At 40.4% G+C, this 25,722-nt stretch overlaps 1 protein-coding gene across 28 annotated transcripts in view; it reads left to right on the top strand.

Moving 5' to 3' along the window:
* The window catches only part of epb41l2 (erythrocyte membrane protein band 4.1-like 2), a 210,017-nt gene that overhangs the window by 82,547 nt on the left and 101,748 nt on the right, over positions 1-25,722 (top strand). For all 28 annotated transcript variants that reach the window (XM_043683418.2, XM_043683473.2, XM_043683480.2 and 25 more), the window contains exons 2-3: positions 10,491-11,008; positions 13,855-14,079. In XM_043683418.2, coding sequence (XP_043539353.2) covers positions 10,505-11,008; positions 13,855-14,079 — 729 coding nt within the window. In that variant the 5' untranslated portion in view covers positions 10,491-10,504. The remainder of the gene's footprint in view (positions 1-10,490; positions 11,009-13,854; positions 14,080-25,722) is intronic.

The following is a 25,722-nucleotide window of genomic DNA, read 5'->3' on the forward strand; positions in this document are numbered from 1 at the left end:
CCAATTAGTGAGAGTACATCCAAAATGCCATTAAGTAAGGAGTTGCAGAACTTTGACCCAGTGACACTGAAGGAATGCTGTGACATGGAAATATCGAGATCAATAGAGAAATCAACTGTTGTAGGGAAAAGGCAGAATGTGGATTTGAGGATTATCAGTTCAGCTATTCTCTCATTGAATGGCAGAGCAGACTTGGTGGGCTAAATGGCCTACTTCTGCACCCACGTCTTATGTTTTTGTGGAGGGCAACACACAAGTAGCGGTATTCCCATGTATCTGCTTGCCTTGTCCTTCTAGATTGTTATGTTTGTGGGCCTGGAAGGTGCTGTCTTAGGAACCTTGATGAATTTCTGCAGTGTATCTTGCAGATGGTTCAAATTGCTGCTTTTGATCTTTCGATGGTGGCGGGCTGAATGTTTGTGGTTGTGGTGCCAGCCAAGAAGACTGTCTTGTCCTGGATGTGTCAGGCTTCTTGAATTGCACTAATCTAGACAAGCAGGGAATATTCTATCACATTCCTGACTTGTGCCTTGTAGATGATAAACAAGCTTTGGAGAGATTCGGGAGATGCAAGATTCCCAGCCTCTGACTTGCTGTTGAATCCACAGCACTTATATGGCTAGTCTAGTTTATTTTCTGATCAATGGGAATTCTAGTATGTTGTGCAGCCAATCCCACTTCTGACCTTATGGAAGGAAGGTCATCAATTAAACTGAAGATGGTTGGGCCTCAGACAGCATGCTGAAGAACTCTGACAGATATCCTGGAGTTGAGATAACTGACCGCCAACCATTACAACAGTCTTCCAGTGTGCCAGGTATGACTGCAACCAGTGAAGGAGTTTTACTTGTGGTTCCCATTGATTTTAGTTTTGATAGAACTCTTTAATGCTATGCTTGATATCAAGGGCAGATACTTTCACCTCACAGCTGAAGTTCAGCTCTTTTGACCATGTTTGGACCAAGTCTGTAATGAGACCAGGTCACGAGAGCCATGCAGCTATGCTAACTGAACATCAGTGAACAGTTTGCTAAACAAGTGCAGTTTGATAACACTGATAACATGTGCCATCACCTCATTGATGATCTTTGCACAAGGTCTACGTCTCTCTGGGAACCCATATTCTGTGTAGTAGCTAACCACAATAACCCAAATTATTGAAGGATGTCACCTGACTGATCCTAGCAGTTGCATCTTCAGAAGAATGTTGCCCTACTCAGTGGTTATTATCCTGAGCAGGTGGCTCCAGAAGGTAGTCTTCAATGGGTATTCCTCACTCCCTAAGATCTACCAGTCTGTTTAATGGTTAGAGTGAAGAACTAAGTCAGCATGGACTGATGAAGAATGAAGATGTCCTGGACCTGCCAGAGAAGGAAGCACACGCATAGTGGCAGTTCTTGTGCTCACAGGTCAGTTGGAATGAATCCTCCTTGTTGTTAGATCACGTGATGTGGTCTTTTTGTGCATTGATGAATGCAATTGATTATACTCTGATGCTGAGATGAAATCCAATGTGCTCTGAGAGGCTCTGTCCCACATGAATCAGATGTCTTTTCAGTTCTGGCAAGGAAAGCATCAGTACTGGTGAGTTGGAGGTCCTACATTTTTGAGATGCTATTTCTCTGTGGCTAACTTTTGGAGTGAGCCAAAAGAGAGGAGGTAGAGTTCTGCAGTTACTTTAGTTACTGGCAGATCATGCATGCAGTGTTGTGAGGTATGAGATCTTTGCTGATAAGAACATGTCTGTGATAAACAAACATGTTCAAAGCCTCCTGTGGCACCGTGGTAACATCCCTAACTCAGGTCCCAGCTGATCCAAATATTTGTGAAAATGTACTCGAACAGGTTGATTAGAAATTTCTACAAACATATACCATTCAACCCCTGAGTCTGCTCTGCCATTTAATAAGATCATGGCTGACCTGGTTATGATCTCAAATACATATTTCAACCTACCCTAATTAACATTTCATGCCCTGATTTGCCATGGGTATATCTATCTCTGCCATAAGTATGTTCAAAGACTGATTCCTCAGCCTTTTCAAGTAGAGACTTTCATAGTCTCATGACCTTTTGTGAGAAATAAAACAACACATCTTTGTAGGTGGGAGAAATGGGTTATGTTGGCTGTGGTGGGGATGGGATGAGGTTGAGGGTGTGGAGAGGTGGATTGCGCCGGATGGTTGGAGGGGAATCCATTTGAGGTTGAAGGGTTGGATCTGGTAGCAGGGGAGGACAGACTGAGTTGTCTAGTCTGGTAAGTGGGGGGAGAAGTGTTGATTTTGGTTATCTGGGTGTTTAAGGTATCAGTGAAAGCTGCAGTTAGGTGAATGTATGTAGGTAAATATCAAGTCGGTTACTCATGCTTTAGACTATTTATTTAACAGGAGACAATGGCATAATGGTAATATCTCTCGGCTAGTACTCTAAAACTCTAGGCTAATGTTCTGGGTTTGAATACCAACATGACAGCTGAATTCAATAAATTTTGAATTCAGTAAAAATCTAGAATAAAATGTTGACCTAATGGTGACCATAAAAATCACTTGATTGTTGTTCAAAATCATTTGGTTCGCGAATGTTTTTCAGGAAAGGAAGTTTGCAGTACATGTGATTCCAAACCCACACCAATGTGGTTGAATCTTAACTTCCCTTTGGATAATTAGGAATGGGCAATTAATGTTGGGTTAGGCAGTGATGCCCAAGCCCCACAAATAAATTTTAAAAAGTCAAGCACTTCCTGAGTAGATGGTTTATGGAATGCTGGAAAAGCGCAGCAGGTCAGGCAGCATCCAAGGAACAGGAGAATCGACGTTTCGGGCATAAGCCCTTCTTCAGGAATGAAGAAGGGCTTATGCCCGAAACGTCGATTCTCCTGCTCCTTGGATGCTGCCTGACCTGCGCTTTTCCAGCAACACATTCTCAGCTCTGATCTCCAGCATCTGCAGTCCTCACTTTCTCCTCGAAGATTTTATGGAATGCGCCACACACGCTGTTTTTAAATGCAAACTTTTGGCAGGTTCTTGGTGTAGGCGAATTGCACAGCAGTAGAATGTTTTCCTTTGAGTGTGCTATGATGGGGATTCCACAAGGTCCCCAGGCACAACTCCCATCTACACTGGAGTAATGACTATCTTTGCTGCTGTCTCCAGTACTGGCGGTGGTTGCATCTGTTCCTGGATATGTGTTATCACAGCCCACTGAATGTGTTGTTCAGTCTTCCCTGATGTAATAGTTGCAACCTTTAACAGGAAAGAATTATGAAGTGAACTGTGACTGTTTTCCCATGCTTAAACATTGACTGAGAGTTTGACTTTAACTGTTTTCTGAAATGACCTAGCTTCCACCATGTGAAGCTCGAGGGAAATGTTACCAGACTAATTCATTCTTGTTTAAAGATTCATATTAATATTTAAAATGCACATAAATCTTCCCTTTTAACTGCTGTCATGCCCATAATCTTGCATCGTAATCCAGGATCATGCATGGACATTGAACTTTTAAATTCTCACATGTGCTTTTTATAAAAGGGATTGATGGAACCAAAATGACTGTAGCTATAAATCCAGTGACTGGTGAAGAAGTCTGGATTGTCGTGCGTGCAGGTATCAAAGAAACTTGTGCTACAACTGAACTGTAATCGACAGTGGGCATCTTATACTGTGAACATCATTCTTAAGACAACATGGTGGCTCAGCAGGTAGCACTGCTGCCTTACAGCGCCAGAGACCCAGATTCCATTCCACCCTCATGCAACTGTCTGTGAAATTTGCATATTCTCTCCGTGTCTGCGTGGAGTTTCTCCAGTTCTCTGGTTTCCTCCCATGGTTCAAAGGTGGCAGGTTAGGTATATTGGCCATGCTAAACTGCTGATTGTGTCCTGGGGTGTTCTGACTAAGTGGATTAATCATGAGAAATGCAGGGCTACAAGGATAGGATAGGGGAGTAGGTTTGGTTGAGATGCTCTTTAGAAGGTCGGTGGGCTGAATGGCCAGTTTCCACACTGGGATTCTGTGATTCAATTATTCTACAAAAAAAAACTTCATTGAGAGGCATAATTGTATTTTCTCCTTTCAATAAGACTGGCTGAGTTAGTGACATGATTTCTTAGTGTATGGACCAGTGTGTTATGAAGGTCTCAGTTTTAAGAGTAGTTATTATACACCCCTATATTATTGGTAATGGTAGGGCCAACATGCTGGAGCATTCTGAATGCTGGCTGCCAGCCAGCCATGTGTCAAAAGGAACCAGGCAAAAGTAGTTCAATCAAAAGTAGTCTCAAGATCAAATGTTCAACTGTCAGCATAACACTGCTGGTTGCAAGTGGATTGTTCTTCCATCTACATTTCATGAACAACTCCAAAACTGACCCAGATATTTTAGCTCAGTGGTTAGCGCTGCTGCCTCATAGTGCCAGGCATCCGAGTTCAATTCTGGCCTCAGGCTACTATCTGTGTGGAGTTTGCACATTCTCCCCGTGTCTGTGTGGGTTTCCTCCGGGTGCTTGTTTGCCTCCCACAATCCATAGATGTGTAGGTTAGGTGAATTGTCTAAACTAAATTCCCCATAGTGTGCAGGGATGTGTAGGTCAGGTCCATTAGGTAGGTGTAAATATAGGGTAATGGATAGAGAAATGGGTGTGGGCTTGTTGGGCAAATTGACCTGTTTCCACACTGTAGGGACTGTATGATTTTTTAAAACACTTTTATCTTTATTTAACTCCCACAATATCATTTAGGAATAAGTAGTATGTTGTACTTTTTTCTTGCATATATTTCCTAATAAACTCACTCTTTTAACTCAAGAAAGCTTGATTAAAGTAGCTTCTTTTAAAACGTAAATGCATTTTGGCCTGCGAGAATGGAATCCTCAAGGAGGGAATCCTTTGTAAATGAACCTTGTTGCAATGGAGGATGTGGATGACGAAAGAAGTGGAGCCATTTCATACTACTTCATGAGAGATTAACAATTGGAGGTATCCCATCTGGAACGGTAATAACTTCACTCAGGATCTGGTCATGACACTGCCCTACTTGACCTTTTGTGCGGTTTTGTCATTAAATTGTAGGACACTATTATTGAACAAACCCTTATCAGACCATTCAAAGAATGCAATGTATCCAACTAACTGGATTGGGAAGTTAGTTAGTTGTGGAAGTATGATTCTAAAACCAAAAGCACAAAATTTGATCCAAAGTAGGATCCTTATAATGTTGTAATAGCCAAAGTGATTTGGAATGAATTCAATGAACTCGTCAGATTGGATGCTACAGAGAATTTGTCAATTTTGAAAATATACCATTGGAGAATTAATCCATTAACTTCAGTCATGTTGATTGAATATGAATGATAAATATTGTTTCTTTTCACATTTACACTACACTACACCTACACTAACTCAGCTGGTTCGCATTTTATGCTTTCCATCTTATTCAACCCCACTTCTGGAAAGATTTGTTTGAGGCTTCAGAGACTGACTTATGCCTTGATCTACAGTATTTCGAGGTCTTTTATGAATGGTATGCCATGGACAGTGGTGTAGATATTATAATACATTTGCACTTCAATTTTTGTGACATTTTTCTTCTCCATTTGAAGGAAGCAAATGAAAATTTTGGATCTTGTTGAAACATTTTGGGGTTTTACAAATGGGCATTTGTTTGAATTGAAAAGCTAGGCTTCACTTAGAATTGGGCTACGGAATATTATCACTTCCTCAGAACTGTTCTGAGGAAGGGTCACTGGACCCGAACGGTTAGTTCTGATTTCTCTTTACAGATCCTGCCAGTCGTGCTGAATGTTTAGAGCAATTGCTGTTTTTGTTTCTGATTTATTGTATTGTAGTTCTGGATTTTAGTGGGACTATTATCCTTGAATGGGCTGAAATCTTATTTGAAAGCTAAGATGAAGCTGGCATCTGCGGTAGCTGGCACACACTGTTCATCCTCTGTATATCCTCCAACAGAAGAATGTGTCCAATCTTCAAAGAAGTGTGCTACGTTTTATGTAGGACTGTGATATTTATTAATGGAAGTATTTATACTTCGTGCTGAAGCATACAAACTTGTTAAAAGGACATCAACCTCATGAAATTTCAGGGAAATGTTTTCAGGCAACTTTATTCTTTCATTCCAGTTTAGAAATTTTTGTGATTACCTGCAATGCGCAAAAATCTGTCTTCCTTATTTTCAAAGGTTAAAAAGGGTGCTTTTACAGAATAGGCATGAGCAGGTAAAAGTAAAATGGAAATAATTCAGTTATTTTGACAAACCTATCATCATGTTTTTGCAAAATCTCAATTCCAGCACGGGGACAATTTTTTAAAGTTAATTTAAGAAAAGGACTCTGCAGGAATGTATGTTCTCAAATGATGGATTATTTACATTGGGCTAAATATATTGGTTGTATTAGAACAAGTCAATTATATATTATACCAAAAACATTTGCTATAACCCCACGTACATATAAATGAATTGAAAGAATTGTTGTTCAAAATAATCACTTATACACTGATCCAGCAGTTTGAGTGAAAGATCTGCACACACTGCTTGTTCCCACCCTATCAACGATAAAGCTTTAGCTCCTCTTTCTCTGTCCTTTCTAAAAGTGTTGCCAGCCTAGCTGTCACCATTTCAAGACTTAAATGTTTTTAACCCAATTTCTGAATGTTTGCATTGTTGCTTGACAAACACATACAACACATACTGGAAAAGCTCAGCACTTCTGGCAGCATCTGTGAAGAGAAATCACAGTAACTGGGTCCAGAAACCCTTTGTCAGAACAAACTTTTTCAGCTATTTGACCTCTGCCTTAAATGTGAGAATATGTAGGGAAGCTGTTAAGTTGTTTGATATAGACTTTCATTGCTATAACAATTAATAAAGCTCCTATCAGGGGAGTGTAGTACAAAAGGAGAAATATCCAAGTATCAATGGCTCCCCAATGATCCTTTCATTGTCTCAAAGAACAATGAGCTGCAGGCTGAAAAAATAAATCCAACGCTATTTTATATATATTGAATCCTTATAGTTATGTCAGAGAATTATTTCTGGGATACAGGTTGACCTGCGGAGAAGTACAGTTATTAAATAAGTATGGCCATAGGTGCAAAGCCTTGCCTTGTACTTGGCTTTTTGGAGAGAGGTGGACCTGCAGGTGAAATGTACATGGAGGTTGTGAGGAGTGTTCCAGAGAGCACTGCTCTTCCAGGAGAGGGGTAATATGCTCAGGTTTATCTTGAGTTTGAAAATAAGAATGAACCCTGAGATCTCAGGAAAGATGTAAATTGATTTCTTGGTGAGTTCCACAGTGTGCGCAAAGTTGGTATGTAGAAAAGTGTAATATTTTAAAACAATTTTTAAATTCCTATCTTTGAATTAAGTGATAGTGGCAGAAAGGAGGTAAGAAACTAGAAATTCCATTATTCATAAATTGTAAGATTTATTGGATTACAAATTAGTGCGCAGTGTGAAGAGACATTAATGTAATTCAGTAATTAGGAAAATAATTAAAGGGACAATTTTGATGGTAAGGCAGCTGAAGTATTGTGAAGGCAGATTGAGCGAATTCCTGGACACTGTTGTGGTCCATTGCAAATGTGCCAACAGTAGTCATAGCCTCGAGTTTGTGAACTGGAGGCTGAATTCAGACACTGCATGCAACACATTGGTGGGGGTGGTGGCAGAGGAAAGTTAACTGAACATTTTGTTTCAGAAGACACTTTCACTTCATAGCATAGGATCTTCTGATTTAGGACAGTGGCAGCAATAGGATTCAGTGACTGAGAAAGGTACAGGGAACCCAGTTAGCAGCCTTTGCAATTTTCCAGTGCGTTTGTTGTTATAGCTTTTATGGATGAAAGAAGTGGCTGAATGGTGGATGAGAAAACTGGCCATGATATGAGAAATCATTTAAGTGTGGAGTGTTAATAGCAATGTGTGATTGTAGGGGAATAGTATAGTCAGAGGAATTGGCTAGGAGCTAGTTGTCTGCTCTGTGCCAAAGTTCATGACATGTACTCTGGGCTGGAGAGGAACCTGCAATGGCAAGGGAAGGTTCTAGTGATCATTGTTCAATGGTGTACCAATGACAGGTAGAACTTTGGCAGAAGTTCAGCTGAAGCAGTAGCTAAGGGCTAATAATTGTCTCAGTATTACTACCTGACTAAGGAGTTAGGAGAAAATTTATGCAAGTTAAATCCATGCCTTAAAGATTGCAGACGAAATGGGTTTTGATCCATGAGATGTTAACACCACCATTGAGGAAAGTGGGAGCTGTATCATTGGATGGTCTTTATTGAAACCTTGCGGTGAGTTGTATAACTCGCATGGTGAGGGGCCTTTGAACTAGATAGTGAGGGTCAGGAATTGTCTGAGAAGATGTGATAAATTGAATAGAGAAGATAAAGCAAAGCAGCAAGGTAGAATAAGGCAAGTAATAATCAGTGTGTGGTAGGAAGGAACAGTGTGTGTAAACTTAAGAGTGCACCAGCAGATGAGGCTAACGATTTCAATAATGCTAAAAGCACTGAACGGAAGGCTCTGTACCTGAAGGCATGTAACATTTACAACAAAGCAGATGAATTGATTGTGCAAAAAAAAGTACTTGTGTAGCCATAACAGTGACATGATTGCAAGTGGACAAAGATTGGACCTGAATGTCTAAGAGTGCACGAGATTTAGAAAGTATAGAAAGCTAGAATAACACGCAAGGATAAATCTGTTAATTATGGATGATGTTGACTGGTTGGTTGCTGACAGGATATTTCTCTTGGTGGGAGAGACCAGGACGAGGTGAAGCACCTTTTAAAAAAAAAACCCATTAATGATGGAAGTAAGGTAAAATGTTTGAGGATTGAGTTATTTGAACTTTCTTCCCCAGAGAGCAGTGGAGGCTGAGACATTGAATATTTTTTTAAGGGAGAAATAGATTTTTCAATAACAAGAGAATTAATACTTGTTTGGTCGATGGGAATGTGAAGTTGAGACTACATTTAGATCAGCCATGATATTATTTAATCGCAAATCAGTGAATGAATGGCCTACTCCCCTTAATTTCTATGTTTTTATATATGTTCATACAAGTGGAGGAAATTGTTTACTTTGGTTGTCAAAGGTTCAAAATATGTGTCCCAACCAATTTTTTTTCAATTCAAACCATTATATTGAAATGTTTTACTCTCCACTGATAATGCACTTAACCATGTCCTCTGATGTTAATTTAAAAAGAAAATACTTTAATCTTTTATCTGCCCAAAAAGAAAGATTGCGTGTTCCTTCTAAGTAACCTAATGTCTCAGAGAACAAGATGAGAATTACATTTTTGAATCAGCACTTGAGGTCTGCCTATTATATTACTGGTTGCATTGGGTTTGCTGCCACCTATAGTGAAATTTCAGAGAACATCAATTCAAAGCATAGCTCTCCTAGACAGGGATGATAAGGTATGATGATTTTGAATATTAGATACATTAAGGCAAGAGTGGAGACTAATAATATGATTTTCAACCAGTGAATAACCTTACCAAGTGTTGACTTTGAATTGTTTTGGAAGCATTCTAATTTAATCCAAGAGTCACATAATGATGCAATGTATATAAGCCATGTCATGAGCCATCAGCAGGTTGAGCAAAATGTATAAAGTTATTGTCACTCTTGTTCTTCAAGCGTTGTCCAGTTTCCTGTTGCATAGCGATAAAACTGGGGATAGCAATGGTCTTGGTGACATACCCTGTTGCTGAAGTTTCTCACATATAGCTGAGAGAGAACACACTGCTTTCAAAATTATCAATCCAGCAGGTAGGATGTTCATGTGTATATTCTCACGTAGCATCATGCAGACACCTTGACCACAGATGGTTCACAGTGCTGTTCGAGCTGGCTATTAGTTCTCCCATTCGATCATAGAACTGTGCGGTCATGTCTGGCTTGTAAGACAGCCTACTGCCACCTTCTCAAGGGCAATTAGGGACGGGCAATAAACGCTGGTCAGCCAGCGATACCTACATCCCACGAGTGAATATTCTTTTAAAAAAGAACTAAATGAAGTGAAATGTATGACCACAATGGTGGAAATGTCCTTTGGCACTGAGAAACTGGTAGACAATAAATGAGTAATTTCAAACTGATTTACTGAACCGAGATGTTGTACAATTTTATTTGTATTTTTTTCTTTATCTGTGAGTGATTATGCTATGTTCTAGCTGAGATTGCTACATTATATACCCTCAGGAGGGGAACCTTTTTTTGGCAATATGCTTTTTAATACTGCAATTATGAGTTTATGGTTACTTGAATGTATACTCACAGTTTAAACTTCAAATTAAATCTGCAGACAATTGTAAATCTTATGAGTCTTCAAATAATGTTGTTTGAGATTTTGTTCTTGTTTAAATAGATCAAGTTTGAGTTGTAATTTAGTGTCAGTTCATGAAATAATATAAACTTCCTTGTAAAGCGCAGTGAAATAATAAATTTCCTTTTGAATTTCAGTTTCAGCTTTGATCATGACAACCAAAGGTGGATCTCTAACTGAAGTTAAGGAAGAGCCAGAACAAATTGAAGAGGATCATTTTGAAGCTTCAGATTCTCAAGAACCTGTCAACGTAAATCAAGAACAAGAGAATGATGTCAAAGATGATGGACAGCCAGAATCCATAGAGCAACCTCTGAAAGAACAGGAAATAAATTCTCCAGCTCCAAATGCAAGTGCCCAAGCTAGTCCTTCTGGCAGTGAAAGAAAGGAGCAGACAGCTGGTAAAGGGCTGTCACGTTTTTTACCTGGATGGCTTAAAAAGCAAAAATCACTATCCCCACTAGAAACCACAGAAGACAAGGAATCTGAGAAGGACATACCTCAAGCTGAGGATATGCACCCAGTTGAGGAAGAACAGCCAGAGCCAGTATGCACTTCATCAGAGCTTGAAGTAAAGAAAGAGGAGAAGGTGGATGAAGAGACTAAGATTGAAGAAAGAGTGGAGCAGCTTTCAGTGAACAGTGGAGAGTTACAGGTATAGTAAATTCTTGTACATTATCAATTTTACTCTGGAATTTAGTATGGCAGTTTAAAGTAAAATGTATCTGTAATTTGTTAAAATACTTCTGAATTAAATGTAAAAATCCTACAATGTGATGATTAACCATGATTACTCAATTTCTGAAATTAATTCATCTGATGTAAATTAAGAAGAAATTGTAACATTTGTAAATCTCAATTAAGAACACAAATGCACAGCAGTTCCTACATTTTCTCAAAGAGAAAAGCAGGTCGATATTTTAGAAATTAACTGATTTTCTTTCAAAAAACTATGCATCAGCTTTTTATTTCCAATGTTGTCTGATTTGATGCAAATATTCAATAAAAATTAACACATATACGCTTAATTGTTCTCTATATAACCTAAAATGTGTGCAAGAAAATATTTTTCAGGATCATTCAAAACCAATTTATAATATTTGAACATATAATGAGCCTAAGAGCAATTTTCATGTGTAACAACTTAACATTTAAGAAGTATTTTTTTAGATTAGATTAGATTACATTTCAGTGTGGAAACAGGCCCTTCGGCCCAACACCGACCCACCGAAGCGCCGAACCCACCCATACCCCTATATTTACCCATTACCTAACACTACGGGCAATTTAACATGGTCAATTCACCTGACCTGCGCATCTTTGGATTGTGGGAGGAAACCGGAGCACACGGAGGAAACCCACGAAGACATGGGGAGAATGTGCAAACTCCACACAGTCAGTCATCTGAGGTGGGAATTGAACCCGGGTCTCAGGCGCTGTGAGGCAGCAGTGCTAACCACTGTGCCACCGTGCCGTGCACTTGTGATGCCAAGACTATGGGCCAAGGTTAGAATAGTTGGGCAGTTGTTTTAGTCCAAAGATGTGCAGGTTGGGTGAATTGGCCATGCTAAAATTGCCCATAGTGCTAGGTGCATCATTCAGAGGGGAATGGGTCTGGAGGGGGTTACTCTTCGGTGGGTTGGTGTGGACTGGTTCGGCCAAAGGGAATCTAATCTAATCTTTTCTGAAGCATAGATTTAATGCTATAGGAAGGATGTTGTGAAACTTGAAAGGGCTCAGAAAAAGATTTATAAGCATGTTGCCAGGATTGGAGGGTTTCAGATATAGGGAGAGGCTGAATGGACTGGGGCTATTTTCCTTGGAGCGTCAGAGGCTGAGGGATGACCTTATAGAGGTTTATAAAATCATTGATAGGCATGGATAGGGTGAATTGGGGAGTCACAAACTGGAGGGCATTGTTTAAAGGTGAGAGGGGAAAGATTTAAAAAGGCACTTGAGGGGCAACTTTCTCACACAGAGGGCAGTGTGCATATGGAATGAGATGCCAGAGGAAGTGGAAGGGGCTGGTACAGTTATAACATTTGAGGCATCTGGATAGACATGAGTAGGAAGGGTTTAGAGGAGTATGGGTCAAATGCTGACAAATGGGGACTAGATGAATTCAGGCTGTCTGGTCGGCATGGGGGAGTTGGACCGAAGGGGCTATTTCCAGGCTGTACATCTCTGACTCTATAATGAGATAAATTGGAAAATCAGGAATGTAGCACCTCTATTTGACAAAGGACGGTGAAAGACAACCTAAAGTGAATGGGGAAAATAGGTGAAAAAGTAGGAGACTTGAAGACACAGTGCTAGATATTTTAAGAAAGTTCATGACTCAACAAATGTATCTTTCATTGGGAGGTGACAACTCCAGGAGAAGAATGTACTGCCCATGGATACAAAGGAATTTAGGAGTGGAATCTAATTGAAAGAAAGAAGATAGCATTAACAAGTTTAGAAAATCAAAATACAAATAGGAAAAATCAACATGGTTTTGTAAAAATGAAATCATGCCGGCAAATTCCAGAGAAGTGTAAAGATGGTAATATTAGGTGATTTCAACTGCCCAGCATTAACTTGGGGTAGTCACACTGTAAAAGGTTTAAAGAGAGTGGAATTCTTAAGTTGGTACATTGAAGGCCCTACAAGAGGAAAGACGGACTTGGACTTAATGAAGCCAGATAAGCAGTTGAGGGATCAGTTGGGGAGCATTTTGCAGATCATAATTATAACTGTTAGATTCAAGAATGTTATGGAAAAAGACAAGGATGGGTCTGAAATCAGAAGGAAAGGCCGATTTTAATAAGATTAGAAAAGATAAGATGCCAAAATGGACTGGGAGCAAAAACTTTGCAGCCAGAGATTGATGGGAATCTGGGATGGCAGTGGAGGTGGGAAGCGTCATACCTTTTAAAAGTACATGAATGAGCACTCAGAGTCATAACATACAAGGCAATGTGACAAGTCCTGGAAAGCCTGAATGGTGCAGGTAGGTTGGTGTAAACTCAATGGGCTGAAGGGCCTCATCTGTGCTCTGACTCTTTGACTGTCTTAGAAGGGGAGGTAGTCTCTCTGCATCTACCTTGTTAAATCCCATTAGAATCTTTTATGTTTCAATTTGATCACCTCTCATTCTAAATTTGAGAGTCCAGGCTCAACCTCTCCTCATAAGAGAGTCCTTTCATCAGCTTAGTGAACCTTTTTGGGAATGTCTCCAATACCAGTATATTTTTCCTTGGATAAGGTGCCCACAATTATTCACAGTATTCCAAATGTTGACTGACTCGTGACTTGGATTTCCTTATTTTTATACTCCATTCCTTTTGAAAAGCAGGTTAGTGTTCCATTTGCCTTCCCTTTTTTACCTGCTGGAAGTTTTAGTTTTGAAGCATAAAATATCAGTTATAAAATAACCAGTATTTTGAAATTCACTGACTTAAAGATGAATCACTTTTTTTTAATTAGTGAAATATATTAAACTTAAATCCACTTTTTCAGCCAGTTGAAGAGGAGAAGATTGTAGAATCGTTGGAAAAAGATGCTGGTATGAATAATGCAGATTTGATAACAGAGGACAAAAAGGAGGAAAGTAACAAAGGTGAAGACCCTCAGAAAGCTGAAGATACAAGCAAAAGGTCCCCTCTGAAAATTCCCAAAAAAATCAAGGTTGTGCAAAGCAAAGTCCTTATGTTGGATGGTTCAGAATCCAGCTATGAAATTGAGGTAAGGAAAAGTTTAGTTAATGATAACAGTAGTTTTGTGATCATTACGGACAGCATATGCACTCAATTTGGATGTCGTAGGACTTATTTGCCACAGCAGGGAGTACACCTCCAAATCATAAGTTGTTTAATATGTTCACTTCCAAGTCATCCTCGAATGTGAACATTAGCATATTTAAATGTTTAGATAAGAGCTTGCATGGTTTTCAGGCAGTTGGAGTGAACATAGAGCAAATAGGTTTTTAATATTGTTGAGAAAAAAATTCATTTTATTAAAGCTTTTCATTTTCTACACATCAGGTTAATTCGTAAGAAGTACCAAAGGAGCAGCAACATTTAGACTGTATGAGAGAAACTTGCTGCTTGGATGGTGAATGGATTCTAATTAGTAGAAGTATTGACATAGACAATGCACCAGTCAATGATAAGTGGCGATTAACTGCTAAATTTTACTTACATTTTAAATCAGACTGGTTATTTCTGGTGAAGGCATTGTTTTGAGGAATGAAGCAGAGATTGGCTGTCACTGATTTTGTTGCATTGAAACAAGCAATGTCTGTATATATGTGTGTATATATATATCCTTTCTGTCTGCAAAAAACAGGGCTCTGTGTACCAATATATGTAACTTTGAGTAGACGCAACTGCACAATACTGTAAAGCTGGCTGATGATTCTAAACTGGTTCTCAGCATAATTATTGACATAATTGGGATTATTTAGCAAATTAGATTACTTACAGTGTGGAAACAGGCCCTTCGGCCCAACAAGTCCACACCGCCCCGCCGAAGCGCAACCCACCCAGACCCCTACATTTACCCCTTACCTAACACTACGGGCAATTTAGCATGGCCAATTCACCTGACATGCACATCTTTGGACTGTAGGAGGAAACCCACGCAGACGCGGGGAGAACGTGCAAACTCCACACAGTCAGTCGCCTGAGGCGAGAATTGAACCCGGGTCTCTGACGCTGTGAGGCAGCAGTGCTAACCACTGGGCCACCGTGCCGCCCACCAAATGTTGTTTACTCACAGAATCAAATCTAATGTTGAACACTGAGTTGATATTGCAAGTTCAGCATGGTCAGTATTTGCTTTTTGCAAACAGTTGAAGGAATGTTTGCTCCTACTGCATAATGGCACTTATTCAAACTTTTGAGATATCTTGTCCTTTTGAGGATAATCTGAGAGAGACTGAGCTTTTTTCAGATCCAACAATTTAGGCTTATCCAGCAAGAAATTATCTGATTAGGGGAGTTGTTAACCTGCACAGTGACTTTGTGCTCTATTTCCGCATCTGGCTTGCACAGTGAACAAATTGCTCCGGTCCTAATTATGAACTTGCCAATAATGCCAGCTGTGTGTGCAATTGTAAGAGTCATGAATTCATTGACCAAAGAAGGAAGACTTGTGGTAGATGGTATAAGAGAATCTTGGGCTTCCTTAACTAGGACATTGAAGAAAGGGAGATTAATTAACTGCACTATTTCAAAAAGCATTTGTGCATGCTTCAGTAATGTTTTCTAAATCCGCATAAGTAGATGCACAATAGCTTGGATGGTTCACAAAGCTCCCTGATCCCCTGTAAAGGATGTTAGACTGAAATGGATTTCTAGTCAGGCACAAAATCTATGGCAAAATGTAATAAATGGCTGACATTTTTTGATTATAAAGTCCAGATCACTGAAAAGTCAGCTATTGAAAATGGAAGCATTTTGGTTCAAACTAAATTGTGTCTGCAATTCCAAGTTGAGATGCATTATGTCATATCATTCATATATTAGTAAATATATTTAAAGAATCAGAAATAATTATTGTTGAAAACTTAAGTTTGCTAGGGAATGAAGTCCTTGAAGGAACTGTTGCAGAGGAGAAGGGGATTTGATAGTTGTATCACAATTTTAGTGGTTTGAATCGGGTATGTGTTGGAATATGCAGCTGGCAGACTTGATTTGGTTGACAAGAAAGAATGAGTATTTTAGATTAGATTAGATTTTTAGATTACATTACAGTGTGGCAGGCCCTTCGGCCCAACAAGTCCACACCGACCCGCCGAAGCGCAACCCACCCATACCCCTACATCTACCCCTTACCTAACACTACGGGCAATTTAACATGGTCATTTCACCTGACCTGCACATCTTTGGATTGTGGGAGGAAACCGGAGCACCCGGAGGAAACCCACGCAGACACGGGGAGAATGTGCAAACTCCTGAAATGTGTAGTCTTTGATGATTTGTGGTGAAAATAAAGAATGAGTGTGTATGAAGGAAATAGGGATGTAGAACTTCGGAAAGCAGAGAAGGTCATAAGATAATGGGTGGTGAGATAGCTGCTGCTACAGGTGAGCTAATGATCCATGTGATAGGTTTGGCATGGGAAAGGGGTGGCTCAAACCCCAAGTATTGGTCTTTAGGCTATAAAAGCTGCTCTGTTATTTAAATGATTACACTACACTAAAGTCCAATTCAATTTCCTGAGTTAGATGAGAGAACTTGTGGCCAGTGACATTAATATGTTGATGAATACATTGTTCTTTACATGACATATGGATTGAACTATCTGAGGAAAAATGGCACAGATGTGCTTAACATTTTATTATTATTTCAATACTGAGAAACCATTTGTCACATATCTCTTTATGTCCTCTTTAAGCAGGATGCTAACATGACAGTTCGTAGCTCCAGCAGGGCACATTGCTTAAGGAACTAGAATGTTGGAAAGTATAGATTAATAAGTATAGGCTATCAAACAGCAAAGTACTGCAGATATTGGAGATTTGAAATAAAAACAGGATAAGCTGGAGAAGCTCAGCAGGTCCAGCAGTATCTGTGGAAAGAGAAACAAAATTAACGTTGTTAATTCTCATATTGATTTGGACATCTTTGGACTGTAGGACTGTAGTGGTTCCCTTGGGTTTCTATAGAAGAGTCATTGTGGACGTGAAACATTTCACAGATTTAACTTTTCAAGTTAATACTCATTAATTACTTGTGTATCAGCCACATTTTATATCAGATGTTGATTTCCAATTCACAGATAAAGAGAAATGTATGCTATTTCAAAGTATTACAAGATATTCATTGCAGTTTGCAAGTTTGACAGAAGGTTTTTGTACTTGGAAGTCTGCTTGGGAGAGGGTAAGAAAAGAAATTCATCTGCTAGGAAACACACCAGAGACAGAGTGGATCGAAATGGAGAGTAAGGCTCAGAACTACACTTAACTTGAGAAAACAGACTTACAAGGAACCACACTGGGAACTGACCAGGATATAAACGGAGCATGGTTTGTGGCTACATATTCCTGGGAGGGAACAGAGAATGGAACTGTAAGGAAAGACAAAGGACAGAGAAGGTGAAAATCAAACTGGAATATCACAGCAAAGTTATGAGCTGATTGGTTGCGGAGTATCTAAGGTGCATGTCTAATTGCTAAGAGCTAGATTCATTGGACCTCAATTTTTTCATTTCTTCTTATTCTAGTCTCCAGTAAAAGATAGGAAAATATTAGAAGCTAATCTTAAAACAAGTTACAGCAGAACACTTGGGTAAGTTCAAGGTAATGAGGCTGAGTCAACGTGGTTTGTAAAAGGGAAATCACATTCAACAAGTCTATTGGAATTTTTTGAGGAGTGTCTTGGGTGTGGATACAAGGAAGCTGTTGGATGTACAGGGCTTGGATTTCCAGGAGGTATTTTAAAGTGTATGGCATAGCATAATTTCATGAATAAAAGATTGGCTGGCCAACAAGAAACATTCGGCATAAATTGGTCTTTTTCAGAATGATAAGATGTAACAATGGTGAGCCACAAGAATTGGTGTTGGGACCTCAAATTTCTCAGTTACTTAAATGATTTAGAAAAACAACAAAGTATGGTTGCTAAATCTGGTGACAGTGATAGATTGAACAGTAAGTTGTGAAGAGGACTTAAGGAGGCTACAAAAAGGTAAAAGATGGGTTAAGATGGTAACTGGAATATAATGTGGAAAAATGTGAAACCTTCCATTTTGTCAGGGAGAATAAAAATGCATATAATTTCAGTGGTGAGAGATTAGTGTTCTGCAGTCATGCATGAATTACAAAGGTTATGCAGGTATTGGGAAAGCTTATAGAATATTATACTTTATTGTATGAAAGTTGAGTCTTTTGAATTCTCTTCTTGAAAAGAGTCCTTGAATATTTTAAGGCTAAGCTGGATAGATTTTTGTTAAGCAAGAGGATGAAATAATGTCAGGGTTAGGCAGGAATGTGGACTGGAAGTTACAATCAGATCAGCCATGACCTTTCTGAATAGCTGAGCAGCCTGAGGACCTGAATGGCCTACTTAAATTTGGGGTCTCGTCAAAGATCTTTTGTGACCTCTGAACTTCAAGCATCTTCGATTGTAATTTTTTCTTGTTCAGTTTCAGGTTCATCTGGCGAGTTCTGTCTAGCACTTGTGCCAGACTTTGCTTTTGGTCAGCAATCCTTCTTCCATTGTGTCACCATATCCATAAACTAACTGATCATCTTCCATGGCCTCTGCTCCAGTAAGATTACTAAGTAGTTTATGTTGTCTAGATCATATTCCTCTGGAGCTGTGGATATGTTAATGGCATGCACAGCTCTGAAAGGTAATTCAAAATTTACTGAGGAAGCTGCTGATGTTATCCAATTTTACTTGCTACTAAATATTTATTGCATGCTTTGGTAAAGGTAATTGCATGTGCAGGTTGTGGCAAAATCTTTGTGGTTGGCATGGGGTGGGGAGATCTCTGAAGCTTTATTTACTTTTTTTCTATTGACATATACTCTTAGATTTTCAGGTTGTTTCACTGCTACTATACTGCTAATCTAGCCTGTAGGAGTTGTCACTTTCTTGATTATTTCCTTCCCTTTCAGCATCTCTGTATTTAGTAATAGACTTGCCAACGTTAAGGGCATTTAACTGGTTGTTGGATATACATATGGATGAAAATGGGATAGTGTAGGATAGGTAGGCTTCAGATTGTTTCCACAGGTCTGCACAATATCAAGGGTCGAAGGACCTGTACTGCATGTTAATGTTCTATGTTCTATTGTCTTTCAGACTAGACTTGAGGGCGGCAGCTACTGAACTGGTCTTACGTTCTCATTTAGTTTGAGATGATTTTCTCCAGGAAAGCACCTGTAAATGCCCTTGCTAGGTTTTTAAAATATTTGTTCATGTAGGCATTGTTGGCCAGACCAGCATTTATTGCAGATCCCTAGTTGTCCTTAAGGTGGTGGTGAGCTGTCGTCTTGAACTGTTTCAGTCCATTTTGCTGTTGGTATACTCAGAATATGTTTAGGAAGATAGATCTGTTCTACAGTCAATGGTTTAATGTTGCAAATCTCTTTTTAAATGTTTTTTTGGAGGTTTCCAGTCAAATGTTCAAGACGACTCGGAACAACATGGCATTCATCAATTTTACTCCTGAGTGTGTCTCTAAGATGGCTGCCTGCAATATGTCTGCCTCGTAGTGGAAATCGCATAATTACACATGATCATAAAGAACATTTGTGCTTAATTATACTTCATTCCAAGCAGTTCATACTTAGTATGTTGTGTGGTGGTGTGATGATATACCTCCTACCAGCATATGGTTGTAGGCAGAGGTGTAGTTTGTGTGAAATCTTTTTTTAAAAAAGAAAATTTAACCTCCCTTTCAAGGAAACCAACTTGATTTAGCACTATTAGTGTAGGGAAACATCCTGAATATTCATTTAATCAGAACAAAGTTGAATGAGGAGCCGAAGGAGGAGATATTAAGAAGAGTTATTAAAAGCTTGGCCATTGAGAGAGATTTTTGACAAGTGTCTTAAAGGTGAAGGGGTGCAACAGCTTAGGGATGGAATTTCAGAGTATAATAAACAATTCTGCATATCTAGAGTTAAGAAAATCATCCAGCTTAATTGTTGCCACATTCTACCAACATCTGTTCCCAGATGCTAGAAATTGATTTGTGCATCTTTTTAATTGTTAGAGTTTTATGCAATTCATTTGTTCAATAATCTGTGTATATACCTTGTCTTTTCTCACCTATAGCAGCTAATAAACTCACCCTTATTAACTCAAAAAAGGCTGGTTAAACTGACTCCTTTTAAAACATAAGTACATTTGGACTGGGAGAAGGCATTCATGAGGAAGGCATACTTTTTAAAATTAACTTATTACGACCAAACAGGAAAAGGATAAGTGAAGAATGGGAGCCAGTTCATCCCTCCTCACCCAGGAACTACAATTTGGAGGTAGTCTGTCCAGAATCATAATGAATTAGGTGCCCTCACCCAGGGTCCAATCATTGCATGTTACTCAGAGTTGGATTGGGACGATCTCCATTTTCAGGGCTGAGACCACCACCTTTGTCATTTATTTCTGCTGTGGCCATAACAGGAGCATATCCAGAAGGGAAATGCAGTCATCCTATCTGTTGTTCCTCTGTTCACGAGTCAAAGTGTGGTGCTGGAAAAGGGCAGCAGGTCAGACAGCATCCAAGGCATAGGAGAATCAACACTTTGGGTATAAACCAAATGTGGAGGGTAAAGAGGGCTGAGAGATAAATGGGGGGTCAGGGCTGGACTGGGGTGGGAGGGAGGGCAGGTAGCTGGGAAAGTAATAGTTGGATGCGGGTGGGGAGGGTGGAGCAGATAGGTGGGAAGGAAGATGGGCAGGTAGGACAGGTCAAGTGGGCAGTGCCAGGTTGGATCTGGGATGAGATGGGGGGAAGGTGATTTGGAAACTAGTGAAGTTGATTGTTGATGCCCTATGGTTGAAGGGTTCCCAGGCAGAAGATGAGGTGTTCTTCCTCCTGTTGGCAGGTTTTTTTGGTTTGGCGATGGAGGTGTCCTGCGGCTTGCATGTCCTTGGGGGAGTGGGAGGGGGAGTTGAAGTGGTCGGCCGCAGAGTGGTGGGTTTTTTTTTTGATGCGTGTGTCCTAGAGATGTTCCCTGAAATGCTCCAGGTGGCGTCCTGTATCCCCGGTATAGAGGAGGCCACATTGAGAGCCACGGACGCAGTAGATGAAGTGGCGGATGTGCATGAAAAGTTCTGCCAGATGTGGAAAGATCCTTTGGGGCCTTGGGTGGCGGTGACGGGAAGGTGTAGGCGCAGGTTTTACATCACATATGGTGGCAAGGGAAGGTGCTGGGAGTGGAAGGTTAGTTGGTGGGGAGGCATGGACCTAACTAGGGAGTCATAGAGGGAATGGTCTCTGCAGAATACTCGGTAAGGGAATTATATCTTTGGTGGTGGGGTGTGATCGGAGGTGGTGGAAGTGGCAGAGGATAATGCGCTGTGTCTGGAGATTAGTGGGATGGAAGGTGAAGACGGGGTGGGGTGTGGTTCTATTCTTTTTGAGGTTGGAGAGAGTGAGGTTCAAGGGCAGAGGTGCAGGAAGTGAAGGAGATGCACTAGGGGGCATTGTTGAACACGTGGGAGGGAAATTACGGTCCTTGAAATAGGAGGCCATCTGTGTTGTCCGGGAGTGGAATCCTGGGAGCAGATAAGGTGGAGGAGGAGGAATTCGGAGTAAGGGATCATGTTTTTACAGGAGGGTGGGTGGTTGGAGGTGTATTCAAAGTAGCTGTGGGAGTCATTGGGTTTGAAATAGATGTCTGTGTTGAGTCAGTCGCCAGAGATAGAGATGGAGAGGTCCAGGAGGGGATGGGAGGTGTTAGAGATGGTCTGTGTGAACTTAAGGTCAAGGTGGAAGGTGTTAGTTAGTTGATGAACTGATCAACCTCTTATTGAGAGCACAAGGTGGCGACAGTACAATCATCAATCTAGCGGGGATAAAGCTGGGGTATGGTGCTGGTGTGACTGTGGAAGATGGACTCTTCCACTTCGCCTATGAAGAGGCAGGGATAGCTAGGGATGCCTATGGCTACCCCTTTGGTCTGAAGGAAGTGGGGGGATTCGAAGGAGAAGTTGTTGAGGGTGTGGACCAGTTCCGCCAATCAAATGAGTGTCGGTGAAAGGTACTGGTTGGCAGTGGGAGAGGTAGAAACTGAGGGCTTGGATGCCTCCGTCATGGCGGAAGGATGTGTAGAGGGACTGAATGTCCATGGCAGAGATGAGGCTTTGGGGGCTGGGGAAACGAACGTTATGGAGGAAGCGGAGAGTGTGGGTGGTGTTCTGAATATATGTGAGGAGTTCCTGGACCAAAGGGGAACAAGACCGTGTCGAGATATGAAGAGGTAAGTTCAGGCAGAGACAATTTGCATCAGATTGCCTAGGGCAGTCAGGTTTTTGGATTTTGGGTAAGAGGTGGAATTGGGCGGTGTGGGGTTGCAGGACTATGAGGTTGGAGGCTGTGGATGGGAGATTCCCTGAGGTGATGAGGTTGTGGATGGTTTGGTGATGGGAGGTGAGGTCATGGTCGAGGGGCGGAGGGGTGCAGTAGGAGGAGGTGTCTGTGACTTTCGGGCATAAGCCCCCCATCAGTAATGTGACTGCTGCCTGACCTGTGCTTTTCCAACACTACACTTTTCACCTCACTCTCGAGCATTTGCGGTCCGCACTTCCTTCCTGTTCACGAGGAATATGTTTACTGGACTCGAATGCAAAGACAATAGTAATGATAGTTTACCAACTGAAATTGTGAATTTCCAATCTTCATGGCACAACTATTTGAATATTCAAAGAATAACAATGCTGAACAAATGCTCATTATCTTCTTTGCACAATTCACGATAGATAGAAAGTTTTGTTTTCAATATTGTGGTTGACGAATAAATAATCTACTGCTGCACCAAATTAACATAATTTGTCGCCAAGTTCAAGAGATACCCCAAAACCGCCTATATGCTGTTTAGATATGAAAGTAGAATGTGATTTCGATGGATTTTTTGTTAATTTTGAAAATAGGTATTTGTCTGTTTTGCATCCTTTCAGATTTACCATTGTTATGTCCCATGTCATACTCAGATATTGTGAATATAGTTCAGCCTGGCTGAGGTTGGCTTGAAGGACTCCTCTTCTCAACTCTCCCCTTGCCTGAGGTGGGCTGACTGTCAGGGTAAACAACCCATCATTTTTCTCTAATGACAGCACAGATCTATGATGCAGTGCAAGTGTGTTGACTTTATCTCGTATAAATTAGCAGCTATTGGAATATTTTAATGTTAAGCATATGTTGCAGTATGCCTACAAAATAATTTTCAATAAACTATTTCATGTATATACCAAACTTTTGTAGTTGAGATTTATCAATAACTGTGAAGCTATTGATATGTTTAGCATGTGTTAATTATGCAATGGAAAACATTAACAGGACATTGAATGCATATTAATCACCAAAATTAGGTTCGGATAGTCTGAGAAGATCCCAGCATATGATTGCTCAGTAGTGAGAGCAAATCATATCACACTTGCTTCAACTTTAACTAATAATGTAGTTAACAATAGTTTCATAGTTGTATGTTTCAGAATATTGTATAACCTGTATGATTGTCAATTTATTTTCTTGTATTAATAAGCTGTGACGTTGATTTCTTGGAATTATAACATTAGCTAGAATACGTAATTGGTCTGTTGAAATTCAATCTGTGCAATTAGACAATATAAACAAGTTTGGAGCAACATACCAGTGCAAATGTTCAATAAAGGCAACACATTCATTGCTTTTGAATCCTGGATTCATAATGGTTTATAATTTAGTAGGCATTTTTTAAAAATGCTTACTGGTGTTGGGTATTATGCTGAATTGAATAAAAGTCCTTTGTGTATTGAAGTTTGGTGTAAAGGTCTTTTGGAATTGATCCCAAAAAGAAGGATCAGAGAACCTTGGACAAATGGCTTGTTTTTTTTAAACCTTCGTTTAAAGGTGGCTGATAATACAAGGAACGGACTCTGCCAAACATGAAATAGGGATCATTCAATGTAGAAAGAAAGTATCAACAATTAGTACATCTGTTGAAGTTTGTTGGGCAAAAGAAAATGTGCAATGTCTGGTGGAATGTAGCAAACTTGAACTCTTGAGGGATGTGTTCTTCATGTTGGTATTACATTGTATTTGTTAAATTCAGTGGATGAGAGTTCTACCAGAATAGGAAGTGAGGGCGAAAGGGCCCAGTCTGAAAGAGGGTGTTTGGGTACAACCAAATACCCAATATACCTTCAATAACTTAAATTTATATTGCATCATGAATGAGGTAACACCATTCTAGGTGATTAAAGACTTAACAGCGGTCTAGATTTGTTCAATGCTTTGCATCAGTTGTACGACAAAGAACGTACAACATTATAGCGCAGTACAGGCCCTTCGGCCCTTGATGTTGCGCTGACTTGTGGAACCAATAGATTAGATTAGATTAGATTAGATTAGATTACTTACAGTGTGGAAACAGGCCCTTCGGCCCAACAAGTCCACACCGACCCGCCGAAGCGCAACCCACCCATACCCCTACATTTACCCCTTTTAACCTAACACTACGGGCAATTTAGCATGGCCAATTCACCTGACCCGCACATCTTTGTGACTGTGGGAGGAAACCGGAGCACCCGGAGGAAACCCACGCAGACACGGGAAGAATGTGCAAACTCCACACAGTCAGTCGCCTGAGTCGGGAATTGAACCCAAGTCTCTGGCGCTGTGAGGCAGCAGTGCTAACCACTGTGCCACCGTGCCGCCCTAAATCTGAAACCTATCTAACCTACACTATTCAATTCTCATCAAGATGGCTATCCAATGACCATTTAAATGCCCTTAAAGTTTGCGAGTCTACTACTGTTGCAGGCAGTGCATTCCACGCCTGTACTGCTCTGAGTAAAGAAACTACTTCCGAAATCTGACCTATATCTATCACCCCTCAATTTAAAACTATGTCCCCTCGTGCCAGCCATCGCCATCCAAGGAAAAAGGCTCTCACTGTCCGCCCTATCTAACCCTCTGATTATCTTATGTCTGAATTAAGTCGCCTCTCAACTGTCTTTTCTCTGATGAAAACAGCCTCAAGTCCCTCAGCCTTACCTCGTAAGACCTTCCCTCCATACCAAGCAACATCCTAGTAAATCTCTGAACCCTTTTCAAACCTTCCACGTCCTTCCTATAATGCAGTGACCAGAACTGTACACAATACTCCAAATGTGGCCGCACCAGAGTTTTCTACAGCTGCAGCATGATCTTATGGTTTCAAAACTCAATCCCTCTACCAATAAAAGCTAACACACTGTATGCCGCCTTAACAACCCTATCAATTTAGGTGGCAACTTTCAAGGATCTATGTACCTGGGCACCGGGATCTCTCTGCTCATCTACACTACCAAGAGCCTTACCGTTAGTCCAGAGCTCTGTATTCCTGTTACTCCTCCCAAAGTGAATCACCTCTCACTTTTCCGCATTAAATTCCATTTGTCACCTCTCAGCCCAGCTCTGTTGCTTATCTATGTCCCTCTGTAACGTGCAACATCCTTCAGCACTATCCACAACTCCACCGACCTTCTTGTCATCCACATATTTACTAACCCATCCTTCCACGCCCTCATCCAGGTCATTTATATAAATGACAAACAACAGCGGATCCAAAACAGTTCCTTGAGGTACCCCACTAGTAACTGAACTCCAGGATGAATATGTCCCGTCAACCACCACCCTCTGTCGTCTTTCAGCCAGCCAATTTCTGATCCAAACCACTAAATCATC

The sequence above is a fragment of the Chiloscyllium plagiosum genome, unplaced genomic scaffold (assembly GCF_037043375.1).
Source record: "Chiloscyllium plagiosum isolate Xiang-an unplaced genomic scaffold, Cpla_swu_hap1 HiC_scaffold_3, whole genome shotgun sequence".
In the NCBI taxonomy this organism is placed as follows: domain Eukaryota; kingdom Metazoa; phylum Chordata; class Chondrichthyes; order Orectolobiformes; family Hemiscylliidae; genus Chiloscyllium; species Chiloscyllium plagiosum.